Below are 19496 nucleotides of genomic sequence, written 5' to 3' on the forward strand. Positions count from 1 at the left end.
TGGATTTCAAGGAACGTGTTACCACAGACAAAAGGTTTCAGTCATTTACTCACCCGTATACTGTATCTGAGCATTTTGAGGACACGGACTGCTGACCTGCATTTCTTAGTAAAGCACAGACACCACTGAACCAGCAGGGGGAGAGTTAGAGCACACACACTGCAGGGAAAACTAGAACAGACAACCGATCAGCTGTGAAGAGCAGCAACACTCAAGAAAGCAATGTGTTATGCCAATATAATCAGCCAATTTTACTGGCTGCACTCATTTCAGAGAAATATTGTAATTTTATGGTGTTAAAAATGCAAAGATTATATCAAAAGCATTCATGCTGTAGGAACCAGGCCAGGTAGGGTCACTTTGAAGCATCCAGGATTGTACCAAGAAGGCCACAGCAGTGTGTGTGTAATCAGTCCTACAGCTATATCCCTTTTGGTATTTGATGGAAAGACAGTGGGGATCTGTCACATTCACATAAAGCAGTGACGCAGCTCTTCTTTGCTCAGCACCTGGAGGGAATCACTGGACACAAGACACCAGTGTGGAGTCACGACACTGCAAGACAGCAATGTGAGAGATGTAACAAAAAGGGCTCTTGTGAGGATTAAGGAAAGAAGTATCATGTTTGCAGGTGCTCACAAAACACTATAAACAGAGATATTATACAAAGGAGTTGCCTCATCTGCCCCTGACAGGGAGAACAGCAGGGTGCTAAAGGGATTTACCCAGTCAAGCTGTCACATTAGACAACCTACACATTCAAGGGGACAGAGGCCACGAGAACAGAAGGAAACAGCACGATAAGAAAGTGTTACCTTTCAGGTGAAGCATCTTCAATGACTCAAAGTTTTGTGTAAAGGATGTGTGTGCACCTGCCAAGTTTTCAATTCAATACCTTATGGAGTTATAAATTAACTCAGATTTAAAACTGGCTTGAGAGAAACGTAAAGTGATCACATCCACTTTTAAAACACCTTCCCATCGTCTACATTACCCCACATTGATTATGTGACTTGTCAATAGTAGCCATGATAATCTTTTGTGATCACATCCACGTTGTAAAAAGCAGATTGCTTAAATGGTTTGTAGCGATGACATGTGTTGCAATACATTTGGTTAAATGCAAATATACTGGTGCTGCCCAGACAGCGCTAAAACAAGACAAAGAAAAAATATCTTGTAACTGCCACGTTTATTTTATGATACACTGCCTACATTATCATAAATAGACAGATTAAAAATCCTTACCCACATAACCCTTGTCGTTTCTGTCCATTGTGGAAGAGCTGCCTGATGATGAATCATTGTGTTAATTCAGCAAGGTTCAAATTAAGATACAGAATCACTTTCATGTTTTACATATTGCTTTCAAATGTTACCTTAAAATGTGATATAAAAAGTTGAACACGCCATTTTAGAAAAATATCAAAATAGAAACAAAGATGCCCCAGAAATCTTCCCACCCCCAAAATCACCTGCAGTGAATGCATCGTCCCTCCCAGCGGGTAACATACAGTCTCTTAATTGTGGTTATTTGCTCAGGCAGAAGTAGTAAACAAGTTCTGAAAAGAATAAATTGATTAACTGTCCCAAAAGGATGAACTTTCTCCATGTGTCCCCTTTGCAGATACGCCATGTATGGACACATGTAGTCAGTGAGGTGGGCTATGTGGGTGCACTGCAACAGCCAATCCTGCATATAGGACTGAAGGATCAGAAATCTAATAAAAACAAAAAAGCACAACAGAGCACTAAAACCCAAAGCATATAAACTCAAAATGGGCACACCGGTTGGGCTGGAAAATCAATCTATAAATTGCACACAGCAATTTTAGTTTCCTTAAAGAGGAATTGTCAAATAAGTGGTATAAGATTAATAAAAAGCCGTTTAATTTCTTTGTAAATTGTTGAGATCTCAAAAGTACATTTTCTTCCTCAATCAATTAACAGTAACAAGCATGATAATACTGAGTGACCAGAATAATTATTTGAGTCATAATTATAGCGCCCCGTATACGATATTCAAGCCGGGATCAGCCACTTAATAAAAGTTTTTTTATAACTCAACCTGAACGTGGGCGGATTTTCCTCATGCAGTGATGCGACCTGATTACACCATGTGTCTCCTCCCAGCACGGACCACACTAAAAAGTTTGAGCTGAATTGACCTGAGCACCATTGAAATAATGAATCACTCTACCTAACTCTATAGCTACGGAGCAAATGTTGAAATTCATACAGAAACACATGAAACATTCTGGCATTAGTAGGAGCACTGCTTTGTGCTAGAAAATGGGAGGGCACTACGTGCTACGTGTCCAGGCACTTCACCATCAGAAAAACACCTGGCACAAGAGTTAGAAACTACAGTAGGACCTTCAAAAACTACAACCATGCATGGATAAACAGGCCTCTCCATTCTGCGCCTGTCTTTCTACATACAAAGGGTTAAATACACACAAAGACACAAACAATTCACAGATTAAGATCAACATTGAAATGAGTCTCTTCTGACTGCCACAAAACAGTGTTATCCAGAAGCTACTGTGTTCCTGGGAGGAAAGCCGGAGTCCAGAGAGGAGAAAGTTCATCGTTCCAATTAAATCTGTGACCTTTGTCCAAACACGTGGGTAAAGAAGAGGTGAGCCAAGTTTGCTGCTTGTGCTGTGCTGTGGCGTGTAACAGGGAGGTGGCGTGGCGAGAGACTGCTGAGGCTCCTTACTTGCCGGCGCTCTTTGTAGCACCGCTGCTGCCGATGCCCAGGTAGGTGGCTGCGTTGTTCACAACGCCCTGAAAGGGGACGATGACGTTGTCGAGGAGGCCTTTGAGGGTGTTGATGTTATCGGCATTCAGGTTCTGGTAGGCATAGAGGAGAGAACCGGCCACCACAACGAGGAGCAGGAGCTTGAGCAAGATGGACAGGAAGCCTTGTCGGGCTGGTGCTTTGCTTGAAGAGACGGAGCTGCCCACTCTGGAGTAAGACTCAGAGAAAGAGCGGGTCTCAGAGTGGACGCTGCGCTGCACCCGGGACTCATCCAGCCAGTATTCACTTGGTTGCAATGGTCGACCAGCTGCCCCTCGGATTGGACGCCTGCAGGTTGCACTGAGCAGGGAAACAACAAAATCAATATTTTAGAGAAACAAAAACATAACTTAAACCAAAATCCACTTACCGTAATTTTCGGACTATAAGCCGCACCTGACTATAAGCCGCAGACGCTAAATTGACTAATTTGTACATATATAAACCGCACTGGACTATAAGCCGCACCTGACTATAAGCCGCAGACGCTAAATTGACTGATGTGTATGTAGCCAGTCTGTAGCTGACACCACGATGCGTTGTGTTGTGTAGAACCAGGAAATAACGATGGAGAACTTCTGCCTGTTCAATCAGCATTTATTGTCTCTGACCGTTGGTGTTTTCCTTAATTTGTCCATAAATTACCGTTGAAACAGAAGAAACACATGGAAGTCATCATCATACGGTAACTCCACAGTCGGGGTTTTTGGACATGCACCCCTCTCTTCCGCGTTTCCTTCTAACCGTCCCCCAGAAAGTGCCGGTTTCAGGAGTATCAACATAAAAGCATATTTAACAAAATAAGACTCCTCGAAATAAATATATATGCATTTCTACGTTTTTTTTCCATAATGAGGGTGTCTCACAAACTGTCTCGCTCTCGTAATGTCCGTCTGTCTCTCGTACCACTCGCTACTTTTGCGCGCTCTTTCCCGGCATCCGGTGGACTGTAACCTGTAAAATCCATAGATTTAGGAATTCCCCTAGTGGCCGTTAGCTGTAAAAATCCATAGATAAGCCGCACCGTTATATAAGTCGCAGGGTCGAAAAATGGGGAAAAAGTCGCGGCTTATAGTCCGGAAATTACGGTACTAGATTTTCTGGAGCTTTCAATTGAGGCTGCAACTAACGACTGTTTATTATCAATTAATCTGCTGATTGTTTTTTGGATTAATCATTGGGTCTATAAAATGTCAGAAAACAGTGGAAAACATCCATTCCTGTTTCTCAAAGTCCAAGGTGATGTCTTTAAATGTCTTGTTTTGTCAGTCCAAAACCCAAAGATATTCACTTTAATATGATATAAAACAGAAAATCTCCATATTTGAGACTGAAAACAGCATTTTCTGCCATTTCTGCATGAAAAATTACTTAAACGATTATTAAGGATGTGAAATGGAGTTGAAAGCTCTGGGAAAATACTAGCAAGTGAACCTTGATTTAAGATTATTTATTTAAAACAAAATGTAACTAGTGTTTCAGACGTTGCTCTTTCATGTTCAACTTTCCGGCTAACATTTGGGTTAATATTTTTGCAGTACATGATTCATGTGCCTGTTACCTCATGCCTGTTGGCGTGCTTATTTCATTGGCAAGGATATCTTCAACAACACTCTCGCTAGCCTTCTTAGGGGTTTCGTCAGTTATAATTTCCTCCACCACCTGTCAGTGTCATAAACAAACAATGTTAATACAAACTTACAAAATACTCCCATTACTAAGATTTGAAATGTGCCTCACCTTGGTGGTTGTTCTTCTGCTGCTGGTTCTGGACGTAACTGGAATTTTCCCTCTGCTTCTCACAAGCTTCTCCACCACAGGAACTGGCTCTGTTTCAGGGGCAGCAATCTCCTCTGAAAAACACACGTAATGTTAAAACAACAGTGAAACATGGCGATATCAGAACAGTAATCAGTGTTTTTCAAACATTTAAATCAGGGCCCTGTTGCGAGAAGCAGGTTTATCAACGTGTCTGGATAACTCTTCTTAATAAAAGAAAACATACCGACATATTCAGGGCATGTTATTTGTCTTGGTAAGTAATGTGAACTTTAAAAAGCTCACAGGAGTTGTGTGGTCAGAGCTCAGCTCACCATCTTCCTTGTCGCTGTACTGGTCAGAATTTGTGTTGCCATTTTGGTTACTGTCTGCCTTGGGCAGAGTGATGACGTCTGTAGGAGCTTCGGGTTCAGCTGGAGGCTGCTCCAAAAGCTTCTGCAGCTTCTTCTCATACAACTTACGAGTGGTCGCTGAATGAGGGGAGGAAGGGCAAAACAGGATAAATAACATGATGCATTGCATTTAACTCTTAAAAGGATTTATAAAGTTTTGTTCAATTTAGCCATATCACATGATTACTTGGACCAGGGTTCGTACAGCTACGAGTGAAAATTCAAGCACTTCCAAGGTATCTAAACCAAAAATATCCAGAGTCTGGACGCCTTGGTCGTCTAATTTATTGCTATAAAAGCAGGTGCACATTTCTTTTAAAACACAGAATTATTTTATTCCCAGAGTAATCAATGTGTATTGTCACTTTGTTTATTTTACCAGCTGTTCATATTGACTTTGATTGTATGTTTTGATGATTATTTAACGCTTAGCTAGTTTCCTTCCACACCACAATAGTTTTGGTTTGCATGAGTGAGTGTAGATCAAACACCAGATTATGTTGAAAATTAAAACATCTTTTCAATTTCAATTTTTTCATTTTTCCATATTAATAACTTTAACAAAACAACTTAAAATTAAGCATTTTGCAAACATTTAAGACCTGTTGGACACACGTAGCACTGCTTAAGGGACCAATATTTGCAACCAAATATGCTATCATTTTGTCTAACAGATGGTCAAATTTCAGGAAAAAACCTAATTCAATGGATCTTACCAAAACGATTATGTATGTGGCTGATATATTGTTATTAGATAAATAAATAAATAAAATACAAATATTAATTTACAGTTAAAAACCTAATTTTGAACCGAATAAATGTCCAGCTCTAGGAGCTAAATTAGCAGGTGAACAAAAAGTAATAAGATTTTAAGTGAATTACTTTGTTTTAATAAGTGAATCGTTAATTAAAATGTAAATAAATGTATTCCTAATCTCATTTATTGGTATATTTGAATAACTTAAATGTAATTGCATCTGTTATGATGGAGAAGTGCTTCACAAAAGTTTGAGCACGACCTCTGAACTCACCAACAATGGGTCCTGATTCCACCCCATGTTTCGCCAGCTGTTGTTTTAAATCTTCATCAGTGAGCTCCGTCACCTCCACTTCCTCTGTGCAAGGCTTGTCTGTCTTTTTGGTAGCTTTCTGCAACACAGATTTAAGTTACATACCATGCAACAATTTATAATTTACACGTGTTCTTTTATTCATACAAGACACATCGATAAGTATCACAGTTAATCCGCAAATAGAAAACAATTAAGTCAAACTTACTCTTCCAGATCGACTTTTGTTGGACACCACGGGAGGAGGCGACTCGTCGTCGCTGGAGAAGATGTCTACAGGCGGCATCTTCTTATCTTTCAGCGCGGTTAAGTGTTTCAGATACAGCTGCACGTACACTTCTTTTTTATGCTCTCCGGTGGGAAGTGCCACATTGTTGGCCGCGAGCTCATTCTTCAGCTTATCTTTTGTAAGAACCGACGGATCTTCGAGGAATTCAGCCATACTTAACTTTTATCTTAGGTATCGTGAGCTTTCTCCTCTTTTTTTTTTGCAGTTTACGCCTAACGGAAACTAGCTCGTTTCACTCAGCAGCTACAAACAACAACACCGGGAACGTGACTGAATAGCGCTGTTGTCAAACACCCGACTGGCGCCAATTTAGCTAGCGCGCACAGAAGCGGTTTACCAAAGTAAACGGTTAAACGTTAAACGGTTTGTCTTCTTAGCCTGGCGGTTAAAATATGTACACGTAGATTAATTTTTTCGCAAGCAGATCATGTGCTGAAAACGGAACCACTGCAAACAATCACAATTAACCAGCTTTAAATGTGATTGAATTAGCTTAGCTTTAAAGCGGTCCACTTGCTTCTTTCTGTCCGCGGTCGCAACAGGGCCGGACAACATCCAGCTCCGCTATTGGACGGGAGACCCCAGTAAACTCTGCTCTGATTGGCTGGCTGTGAAAGGAAGGCCACAAAGAAACGGCAGCAGGCCGATGAGTTTACCATGAGTGTTATTAATCCTGCAGACCATATTTACACTAGTGTTTGACTTGACTGGCGTTAGTGTTTTGAAGAAGTAGACAAATGCTAGTTTAAATGAGTCATTTAAGTCGCATTGAGTGATGAGGGAACAGTGTTAATCGCGATGGCTGTTTCAGTCTGTAGCATGTTTGTTGCATGAATTAGTTTTAGTCGCTTTCTTAGATCAGAATTCAAATTTCAAAACTATTTGTTCAACTTCCACACCATCTTGTCACTTATGCACATCATAAACGCAATTTCTCGACACTCCTTGTGTATCTGACTGTCCATTATTACTTTTCACCTTTTTGTCTTTATTATTTTCCATCTCAAACCTTTTTTGTCATATAGCCTACATTTAGTGAGCAGGAAGGAGGGTTACTGAGCAGATGGTAGGCAGGATGGGTGTGTTAAGAGTCCATATGTGTTTACTTTTGCTTTATTTATGTTGGATACTATGTTGTTGAAAATGTTAAAATTGCTTTATCATGTCCTACATCGCTTCTTCAATAAAACATACTTGAGAAAAAAATAAAAGCTCTCATTCTTTTGAAAATCCCAGATGCTTCGGCACATTCATGCAAAGGATTTATGTACTGTAGCTGTCGTAATCGGTCAGGCATATTTTATATACATATTGATTTGACATACAGAAAAAGTGTAGCCTTGTGTATTTTTAATCAGTGTCATCAAAACCTTGGCCCTAGTTAAAATCAGAAAATACTTAGAGTACACTTATAGTGACAACATGGCTAAGCATTTTGACAATCTTCTGACAATGACACAACAACCTGTCTTTCTGATGACACCGACATGTTCATTGACATATTTACTTTTGAAGATTTTGAGCAATTTGCGGGCTTTTGCAGGTAATCCATTATGTGGTGCTGCTAGTACAAATTGTTTTAAGGAAAATAACTAACTGTATTGCAAATGTTAAGGATGATTCAAGAAATGTCACCAATGGTTTTATATATTACATCATGTGGCAGAGAGTGAAAGTTAAGCTATTTAGATGAAGTCTGCCTCTGTAACAGAAGATGGCAGCATGAGCTACGTTATTCGAAAGAAACATGGGTAACGTCTCAGTAGATGTTTCATGTTGTGCTGTCAAGCCAGCCAGAAAGAGCAAGAGTAAAATGATAATATCAAGGACAGGGGGACACGACAGGAAAACATAAAACAATGACATAAGGTGTCACTTCTTCTAGCCTCTCTAACAACACACACACGCACGCACGCACGCACGCACACACACACACACACACACACACACACACACACACACACACACACACACACAAACTGCTTCTCCAATTTGAGGATTTTCTGCTTTTGTCTTTATTAACAAAAATGTAATATATTTTTAGGGTTTTGACCCTTTCGGACAAACGAGACATTTGAAGACGTCAACTTTTGACAATTGACATATTTGTAGTAGCCTAATAAACTGAATTTCCATTTCTTTTCAACGTATTGAACCGCTGAACAAATATGAGATGGGGGCAGCAATTCAGAGGTCTGGCACCAGGTAGGTCTTTCAGTATTATTTGACATCTTACGGACTAAATGATTAATTAAAGCAAATAATTGACAGATGAATCAATAATGAAGATATTCTTAAGTTGCAGCCCTACACACTTGCATAGACATGGCAGTGTTTGACCTCCTGCCTGTCTCAGGTCTCTAACTCTGCGGTGAGCCCCCCCCCCCCCCTCCCTCCTGCCGTGGGGACAGCGGTTTGAGGTGGCCCTGTGTGGCTCCCCACCTGTCCTTCAGACCTGCCTCTCTGGGGCTTTCTGGGATGCTGCTGCAGAAACCAAGCAATTGATCCCCACCTCCGCTCCAAACCACACTAAAATACAGCACTTCAAGTATAGTTCAGCTTTTCCATAGTGCATTTGCCAATGGAGTGTAAGCATAAAAAATGTTGAGCCCTTGAGAAACACCTCTTAAGCTTTCTTTGTATGTAATTTATACAGAAAATAAGGCACGGGCCAAGAATCACAGAGAGTGCCTCTTTAAGCATAACAGTCATGGCCTCTGAAAAATGATCAAAGCCTGCTCTTTAATCGTCAACATTCACATTTTCAGAATGAGTTCATTTAAAATGGAACGGCTTCACCTGATGTCGACCAGTCAGTATAATTGACGACATTTCTTGACAGATGATTGTAAAATAAATCTAGACAACAAATGAGAAAGACTGGCTGGAGAAAGACAAAAAAAAGCAATTTATGGGAAAATAAAGGCCAGAGTGTCTTTTCTTAAAGAACGCTGGATTGAATTGTTAACTGTTATATACTGTTTGGGAAAAGATGGCACATCTTAAACTAAAACATCCATGTTCCAAAAGTGGATTTCTGATCACTTAGAAAAATGTTGAACACAGACTCCTTGGCTGAGTTTATCTTGGATTTTAAACATTTCTAAATCCCAATTGAGCCAACCGCAGAAGTAGCTTAGGAAAAGTCAACCTTTACCACCCAGTGGATGTCTGATCCAATTCCACTGACACAACAAAACACATACTTAGCTATACCTAGTTATGAAATTTCAGCACAACGTATGATCACCTCATGGGCACACATCTGTTGCTTTGGTCCAGATTTACATAATAACTAAACAGTCAGCTGTATAAATCATTTATTTCATAAAAGTGTATTTTGTTTGACTAAATCCACATTTAACATTTTGTTGTGCCATCCAAAACTAAAGAAAAGCTGAGTTTTTCTGCACTAATCTATCACAACAATCTCTAATCCTCAGAAGATGTTATTAAGCAGGTGCCAAACTAATAAAGATCAAATCCTGGGAAGTTTCCTGTGCAAAAAGGAGGGTAGGATGCAGGCAGTGGGAGCAGTGTATTTCACAGGAGCTGAGATTTGTGTGTCCTGGCCTAGGAACAGCCATCTAGTAGTGCTCTCACACAGTATATTTTCATCTGTTGACAATCCAAACTCTACTTAAAGGACACAAGCTTAGTTGTAGACATTTCTGTCAGAAGGAAAAATGAGACTCCCTCTCTGGCCCTTGTTGATGCCCATTTGGCCACTTGCCTGTTTGTATCATAAGCACTCCTCCATATATTTGCATTACTATTATGATTTGGGCTTTTCCCGTTTTATTTGGCCATTGAGACAGTACAGAGACACAGTTGCTCATGTCCTCACTGAACTTCAGGCAGAAATTACTGTGTGTGAACTTTTGTGCAGCGAATGAGGAATTTCTACCAAGGCTCCACAGTGAGGCACCCGTGGGACGCCATGTTGGATCATTGGGGGGAAACTTAATGTAGGCCATCCATCTCCTCAAAATGTAATGCACTGACATAAAACGGATCAAGACAAATTCGATCTTTTAGAGTCACTGAAAGTGCACTGCAACGCATTATCCATTTCACACTTCTGGAGATCATGGACCATGTGCGCATAGTTAAAGCTGCTTTAATTAATAATTAATTTTAACAATGGATCTAATTATTATGTGGATTGTGAAAGGGGTCCTCGTAGTTACAAATACAGAGATATTTGACTCCTGACTCTCCACGGAGCTCTTATTTTCAGCCACAACTGTTTTGAAACCCGCGGAGCCGTGACCTGTGAATCGGACCCGACCTGTAATTAAACACACAGGCTACACATTCACTAACTTTGAAGTGCTTTCCCCCCTGATTTAAGCTATATTCTCTGTTTTTGAATCACGTATCTAGCCGTCTCTTATACTGGCACCGAGCGCATTCCCGCAACCAGCACCAAACAGCACGCAGACAAAAGTAGCGATTAGCTGGTGAGCATAGTGGAGCATTTAGCTGCTGAAGAGCCAAATATTTTATATCAGTTTAAGAGCGTGAATAATGGACTTCAATTCATCAGGTGGCCAGAAACAAGACTCAAAATGAACGCAAATGTTGCTCCATATCAGCTGGATTTGTAAATAAGCAAATGTTTGCTGACATGTTCCCCAAATAAACGTTATATGGTATGTTTTCAGCTCGTTTCTGCTGCCCCCACGTGGAAGAAGATAAATCTGTTATGGCAGTTTAAAGGAGAGCCTGTGCTAGTGAACTACTGTGGGCCAAACACAATCACCAGCTTTGCCCAAACAGAAATGTATCCACTGTTCCTGAGCAAAGACCTGGCTCCACCATGACAAGGCCTTCAGGAACTCATTGCAACTCTACACTTCAACAACTAATGGAATTTATTTCAGCCAACAAAACTAGCGAAGTGAACATTTTCTCAGTTAAGAGACAATGATACGCAGTGCAATATAATGTCAAAACACTAACTCTGTAACATTTCAGAAACCACATATTTGACTTTGCTCATGGTTCATCACCAGGTTGGCCTTTTCTAACGTGTCTGACACTTCAGAACCGAACGGCCGGTGGCTCGCGACTAAAAGAGAGGGCAACCTCACGCAGGTGACTGCCAGACTCTTGAGTTAACAGGAAAGAAATATTTCCGTGCTTAACTTGGCTGAAGCTCTCAACAGACCTGCCTCTGCTTAGTTTTTCTGTACGCATGGCTGAACACTGGTACCGGACCAGTATGGGAAGAGCCAACAACTTCTCAAAAGCCTCCTGTGATGTGTCGGTTGTGACACCGACATGCCCCTCGACTGTTTCCTCTCTTTGCCGGATGCCTGGGCTCTGAGCTCACAGAGGACCCTCACTCAAGCGAGGAGTCCCCGTTCAGGAGCGTCAGCATTAACCATAGCTAATGAATGAGAAGTGGACAATCAACAGAGACTCAGCAGCACTCCTAGGTGCAAATGCCAGATCAGGGAACATGCCAACAGCTCAGTGCATTCAGCATTTTATTGCAATCGTTGGCAGGACTCAAGCTCAATTTTCAATTAGGAACCAAAAAAGAAAAGGGAATGGATTTTATAAAAGCTGACAACAAGAAAGCTCTTTAGGGACCTTTGTGTGAGGTGCTTCCATAGGCTGACATGACTGTGTTTGTAATTTCCTTACTGGTCGTTTTGAGGTCCTGGTGTTGAGTTATTTTAAGTAATAGCTCTCAGCTCTGGGATACATTCCCAAAAAACCTGGTACTTCAAGCTGATATAATCTTATTTATTCAATCTTGAAAACTGAAACTTTTAGGCCTCATAGTGCCTCGCCTGCCTGAACGGACTGCTCTTTAGCCGGACCTACATCAGAACTATTTGGTCAGTGGACAAGGAGGCGCACCGTGTGGAAAAAGCACTTATCGTCATGTTTACGGTCCTTCCAGGAGGTAGTCTTGAAGCTTCGGCTCGTGTAGCAGCTCATAGTTTTGGGTAGTAAAACGTCGGGGGTCTATCGATGCTCTGAAGCCTCACAGCGTGGCTCATCCGTGCCAGCGGTGAAGGACAAATGTGCCAAAGTCTGCTGGGTTTGGCTCTTTTCTCACCCCCTGGCTTCCAACACAGATGTATCCAGCTGAGGTACAATAATTTGACACCTCTTAAGCAGCTGGACCCTTTAGCGTGACAACCGCTGCTTTGTTTTATATTCTTGCATATTTTGAACGCAATCAAAAATTACAGTCAGCAACATCTAAACTGTGTTTTTATCCACTTTGGACTTTTGCCCCTCCCCACCCCCTTCAATCTCCTTTATCCCTCCCTTTCCTATGTGGGATTTAACATACACTTTGTGGTAACCTTGCTAAGTTATCAATTTTTTCTATGTTCTCTCACACTGAATAAAGGCTTGTTTCTCTGTGCCTGCTTGTTACGACTTCAAGGACAGCTCCCTCCATCTGGCATTAAGTATTCCTGGTGCCAGTGTCGGGTTAACTGACACTCCTGCACTTAAACTAATGGCAGCGAACAGTCATCTCCCATGAGGCGCTCACCTTGGAAAAAATCATCCAGCTCCCTCATCCTCAATCATAGTGGTGCTCTCGCCACCCACTGAATGAAACCATGGGCATGAAAAGAGGGATTGTTTCACTATTCAGGCATATATGAGGGCAAATGAAAACATGTAATACGCATGTCCTGTCTTGGATTTGCCCTCCTCTCGAGTTCAATGAGACGTAGAGAAGTGGGAAGAGTAGAACAGCACGCAAACAGAAAAAGTCAGTCAGCAAAACGTCGCTTTCATTAGGATTTCTTTAGCAATTGAACCAGAAATAGTAAAATATTTAACATTCAGATGTGTAAAAGTATAGTTTAGAGAAATCTAGACTACAAAGCAGACACCTAGATTTAGGACAGAAGTACTATATCCTAAAAAAGTAACACTTGACAAAATCTCATTATTTCTGAATTGGCTTTTTGTTTTCATACACATGCACTTTAATTTTTGTTATTTACATATATACATATACATATATATATATACATATATATATATATATATATATATATATATATATATATATACATATGAATATAAATAAATAAATATATAAATATAAATATAAATATTAATATTAATATTAATATATATATAAATATAAATATACATACACATATAAATATAAATATTAATATAAATATAAATATAAATATATATGAATACAAATATAAATATAAATATAAATATAAATATAAATATAAATATAAATATAAATATAAATATAAATATAAATATAAATAAATAATCAATATTCTAATTTGACTTTTGTACTCAGATATTGTGTTGTTGATCTGGATTGAGAGTTGCTTCACATGTAATTATGACCATATCACCATAGCAGGTTTCACAGACTCAATTGTCACTTTCCATGTTAATTACAGTAAAAAGATCAGAAGAATGAGTCAATCTCAATTTCTTTTATCTAGGCTAAGAAATGAAGTGCATTGGCAGTGTGCTTACTTGTGTTTGTATTTTTCACATACTGATTTTACGCTGCTGTTTAGCTGTAATGATAACAATGTCTCTTGTTGGATTTCCCATAACCATCTTGCACAGGTGAGTCCAGGGCAAAGAGAAGCACCTCTCAGACCACAGGAGTGCAGCATCTCCACCCGTCCTCCTCTGAACCCCCTTCTCAATGGAAACCTAAACAGCTTTTTAAGAATGAAGAGGTTTTTCAGTTTGTTGCTAAATATAGGTCAGCCCGGTGGGAGGTGGCAGGTTCCAGAGCCATTTTCAACAAAGATGAGCCCCAGGTCCTGCCCAGGGCCCGGCGGGTGGTGACTGCCGGTGGTCTGCCTTTCTCTTATGCACCGGCTCTTAAGTAAACACTGCAATCCTGCGGTGAGCTACAGCATGGCAGCGGGCGAAAGGACTCACTGTGCAGTTGCACACAGCTATGGTGTGTTGTCTCCTCCGGCCCACTCAATCTTGGCTCCTCCCCGTCACAGAGGCCTCGGCAGGGGTCGAGGGCCAGCGACAGACCTTGATGTGTGATCCCAGAACCCTGCTGGGAACTCCTGGTGGGGGCAGTGTTGGACTTCACCTTCTGACGGACCATTTTCCATCTGAAAAAAGAAGTCTAAATTAAGAACATAATCACGTTTACTGGTATTATGCTAATTCATGATGATTTGCAAGTGAAATCTATCAGGAGAGATAATCTCCAACATTAATGAACCATGGTTCACATGAGGCTATGATTTGTCTTTTGTCAGTGACTTGTTTAAGATGTAAAAGGTTCAACTTTCATTCACCATTTTATTATGATGCTTTTCATATTTTCTATGGTTAGATCAGAAGAAATTAGCCCTTGAGCTTCTTTGAGGTGGAATTAAAGTTTGTATGCATGTTGTGGGCATTTCTTTGCACAATTTCAAAAGGTTTAAAGGGAATGAATAATATTAAATAAGGAACGGGGACATAAAATGATTTAATTTCCACAGTGAGATAGTGTAAATGGTATACATCACATTCAATACATTTAGCATGTTAAGGAATAACAGCCACAAATATCAGGTTCAACCAGGAAATATCTGAAATCTCAATATTTTTATCAGTAGGGCAACCTTTCCAGGATAATATGTCATTAATCATCAGGATCATATCCAATAAAGTGCCAGATTAATCAACACAGAGGAAATCTGACAGCCCCAGTCCTTATCCACTGAGGAAAATAAGGTACAACAGGTATCCCTTTATCCATTGAGCTCTGTTCTTGCATTGCTCCCCTATACACGAAGATCATAATTTGGGGAGTCTCAGTGGCTACCTGTTAGGACCACAGGGGTGGCAAATAGCAGGGCTGTGGCTTTCTGAGCTTCTTAGTGGTGCGAGCAGAAGGATTTACGGTAACTCTCAGACAAGCGTTCACAGCTTGGACTCTTGGCATGGATTCGATATTGTCCCTGGCTGAGCATCAAACCCACTGAACCTGAGGTCCAAAAGTACCTACACAAAACCCTGGGATGTTTGAATGATAAATCGCCGACATTTAGTGGCAGAACAAAAAATATTGGCATTGCTGGGGATATCAATTTTAATTTTAATTCACAGTGAGAGCACATACTGGGTGGCTTGATTGACCAGAGATCGGCTTCTGGTGTAATTGACAAGCTCTTCTTTTTCGCGTGAGTTTTCCTGCAAATTCAGCATACAGTAGGTCAGGTGCGATAGTAGAAGGCAACCCTGCTGTACGAGAGGTACAACAAATGCCAGTGGGGGTGATATTGAATATCAACCATGACTTGAAGTGCATTGACCTAGTTATCTTTAAGTTCATGTCCAGTCCTTTTGGGACACGTCATTTATTTCTCTGTGTAACTGGACTCTTTCTCTGCTTCAGCCCGCCATCGCCAAGACTTCTGGTTTTGATAAAAGAGAAACCAGTTCCATGAGATTTCCTTAATACAATGATAAAACCATGTGGCAAAAAATAGCTCAAGAAGTTAATACTTCTAACATGCCGAGAAGCAAAACCGATCAATTCTGTAATCCGCAGAGTTAGTAATTGAAATTGAGGATGTTTTTTAAAATCATTGGTGTTAGTATCTCCAGGTAAAATAATCTTAAACGAGGTTAATGCTGAACTTCACTAATGTGCTGACTGCTGATTATGCCAAGAGGTGCTTTACAAAGCCACAGGACTGAATTTAAGGTCACAGAGGATGCACTGCGCCAAACACACCAACCGCCACCCTGGAGAAAAAAGCCATGATGCTAATATTAGGGGGAAGACTGATTACAGTGCTACTATTAGGCTTTGGCGTCAATTTTGGTCCAAAGTAGGAACGCCCTCGGCACTTCTCTTTGGTGTTTATGCCCTCGGTCCTCAATGGCACACTACATGATATTATGAAGAGCCAGACCAAACATGCCGAAGCAGACCACAGGGTTACTCACAGCCCCTGCACATTCTTTTGAGGCTGAAATGTGACCCGGTCCTATTTTTCAGCAGCTTGTCAGACTCAGTGTGGTGCAGGGAGGTAAGCTAGGAGGAAAAACTGTTGTCACCTTTCTATAGCTCTTACTTTTTTCTAACTTACAAGATGGCAACCACGGGTGTCAAAATGAGACCAGATGGGTGGGTTGGGTGAGTGCTGGCAGTCACCACGGATATGGAAAGCAAAGATGTAGTCTACTTACAACATCAGCAGCAGACAGTAAATGGAAATAAATTAGTTTGTTGGTAAAGCTTTGCAAGTTGATGGACAGACTCTGGTAAAGTAATAGGTGTAGTAACCACATGCATTAAGACAAATAATGCCACACGTGAGGCTGAAATTGAAGTGACAACATAATGATTTGGGGTGAATTTAGTAACAATTTCTGTTGCAGCTTGAGGAAGTTGTGCATGTCCAGCTGTGTCTAAGATGCTCAAAACATTGCTGTCCTGGATGTCAGCTCCATAAAAAAAATGATATATATATATATATTTTTTTTTAAATATTTCCTTCATCTATACAGTTGGAGAGCAAAGTCTTTGTTGGACAGCATCTTCAGAGACTTGGACAGGAAAACACTGTCGGGCATTCAATATGTCGGAGGTTGTCATCAGATGAAACTCATTTTGAAAAATGCTTGTTATGACTGCTGCTAACCATATCCACCCACTCGGTGCCCAGAGAGAGGGACAGCGGAGAGGAAGTCTTTCAGTCAGTCAAGTCGTACTTCATCTCAGCAGGCTATTGAGCTGCTAGGCGATGGACAGAGCTTTAAGTAACTTTGCACACATGAAACCTGCTGGTGACAAAGCATGGGAGAAAAGCAGCAATTGTACATTAGGAATAGTCGAGTAGGTCACCACAATTTAACGAGGCATTTCCTTTTGTCAACATGTTGCAAGCACAGTTTTTGACCAAAAATCAAAACCTGCAACATGAGCCTGGTTCCAGACATCTGAATAGCTGTCTACATTTTTACAGTGATTCAAAAGCTCTGGTGTTGTGCTTATCCACAGCTCTGAGCCAATAAAAGCTTTGCAGGCGTGATTAAGAATGGCGACATAACCTTCCTGTGCCAGAGCCAGAAAAAAAAGGAAAGAAAGATTTCCATGAAAATGGTAACAAGCGTGAATGACATTGATGCAACTGTACAGGTTGTTGAAAGTCAACTTACAGAAATAACTCTTAAATCTGCACATTTCTTTGATGAAAACTGATTAAGTAAATGGCTTGGAGCAACTGCGGTTTCTGCATCGACTGAAAACAACATTGGTTGCGAGTTTTGCCAACCCCTTTGTGTCATGACCGACAATCACCGGTGCAATTAGGGGTGTCGCACTATACCGATATTGATCATAACAGTGATATTTGAAAAAATTCAATATTGATATCAGAATAATCCACATATGATAATATCGTGTAAATAATCCAACGCCTTTTAAATCCATTTAGTTCTCGCTTTGTCTATATATATATATATATATATATATATATATATATATATAGATTCTTACGATCGGCCCGGGACATCTCTGACAGTAATAGTGGTAAATCTGATTTGACAGGAACGCAAAAGGCTCACTACCTTCTGCTCACTTTAAACAACCTTTACTATTGTTGAATTATACTTCCCTTATGATTCCCTACATTTCCCAGAATATGCGTTCGGCTGTTGGTTTTATTTGGAGAGCCAGTTACAGCGATAGGATATCAAAAGCCAAATAAGAAGCATGTCACTCAAAACACAACATGTCTTGTAGCTGCAATGCATTTTGGGCTACTATGGTTCCTGTTAGTGAAGAAATGAATCTGTTATTCCTGTAGAATGGATTTCTCCCTGTAACTGTGTTGAAACCCCTTGCTCTTCATTTTGTATTACTGATGCTTTTGATGGACACATTTTGTGCTGTCATATTTCATTATCCAGTCAAACTGGCAGTCAATGTGATGCTCTGCTGGCCACTTTTTGGCCACTTGTTCTGCAGGAATGAGAATCAGTGTTTTCATTTTAAACATAAATGGTCAGTCTATACCTTCCCATTATGACCAGTTCCTCTAACTGCAGGTTTCCACCAGCCACAAACCTACACATTCCTCCCTCCAAGCACAACCACAAAAGCAGTTCACCTCCTCATTGACCAAAACTCACTGTGCAAGTAAAAAAAAAAAAAAGAGCCAGACTCTCCAAGAAACACGGCCAACTTTACCACTGAAATAGATTTCAATAAATTTTAATTTCCGCAGCCACTTTTCCTAGTCTTGTGAATGTAATGAATTAACGAACAAAAGCCTCAAAAGAATTCCCTCCCATTTCTCTTTACTCAATGAATAACCTTCGACCACACAAGGAAAACAAAAGATGGCAAGTTTATTTTTCTGTGGTGGGGCCGTTTCAACAGAGCGATTATTCACTGACACCACCTTCAAAGGTTCCTCAATCAAAACTTTCAAGGACCATTGATAGTACTGAGCTACAGCGGGAACATTCCTGTACTGTGTATTACATTGTCACATTATAATTTGCTATGAACTGGAAGAGTATGTCTTGTATATTTTTTCACAGAAAAAAGTAACACCTGTAAAGTATTTGTCCAAGAAAGGTTTCAGCGCTGTTGGCAAGCTGATTGGCACGCTGTTTAAATGTATGATTTCAAGCTACTAATGTGTTTATTATAGTCGTTTATTTTAAACAGTTGTACACAAAGAAGCTTATTGTTCATTATGTAATCATAAAATTATATTATTACAGCACCTGGTTCCACACTTTTGAGTCGCTGGATTATTTCAGTGATTAAGTGAAAACAAATGTCATTTCAGACTGATTACCAGCAAACACCACACGGCAAGAAAAAACTAACTAAACAGGGAAAAAGTCAAATTGTATTTATATAGCACTTTGTACCAAAGGCGATAAAATGTGAATTAATATTAAATCTTAAAGTATAAGAAAACAAACTGTTCAAAAAGATGCATCAACAAAATATACTTGAGAATAAGCAGGCATTGAGATGAGATTTAAAACAATCCCTCAGAGGGACAGTTTTATATAACCTGGGAGCCATCACTGCAAAAATGTCAAATTAAAAAAACAAATAAGGATTCAACAAAGTGCCACACAAAGCAAGTACAGACCGTAAATAAAATGTACATATTTACATTCATTAATGTTAGGGGAATATGAAATGTGTG

The 19496-nt window shown here is 40.1% G+C and overlaps 1 protein-coding gene across 1 annotated transcript; it reads right to left on the minus strand.

The window, feature by feature from the left end:
• Positions 1–1173: 1173 nt before the first annotated feature.
• Positions 1174–6931, minus strand: tmpob (thymopoietin b). Its single transcript, XM_029434434.1, has 6 exons — positions 6253–6931; positions 6006–6123; positions 4897–5052; positions 4544–4656; positions 4365–4465; positions 1174–3103 (listed from the first exon to the last, which is right to left on the minus strand). The coding sequence occupies exons 1-6, from the start codon at positions 6484–6486 to the stop codon at positions 2719–2721; spliced, it is 1107 nt and encodes a 368-aa protein (XP_029290294.1). The 5' UTR covers positions 6487–6931; the 3' UTR covers positions 1174–2718.
• Positions 6932–19496: the final 12565 nt, after the last annotated feature.

Source organism: Cottoperca gobio, chromosome 6 (genome assembly GCF_900634415.1).
Source record: "Cottoperca gobio chromosome 6, fCotGob3.1, whole genome shotgun sequence".
NCBI classification, from domain to species: Eukaryota; Metazoa; Chordata; class Actinopteri; order Perciformes; family Bovichtidae; genus Cottoperca; species Cottoperca gobio.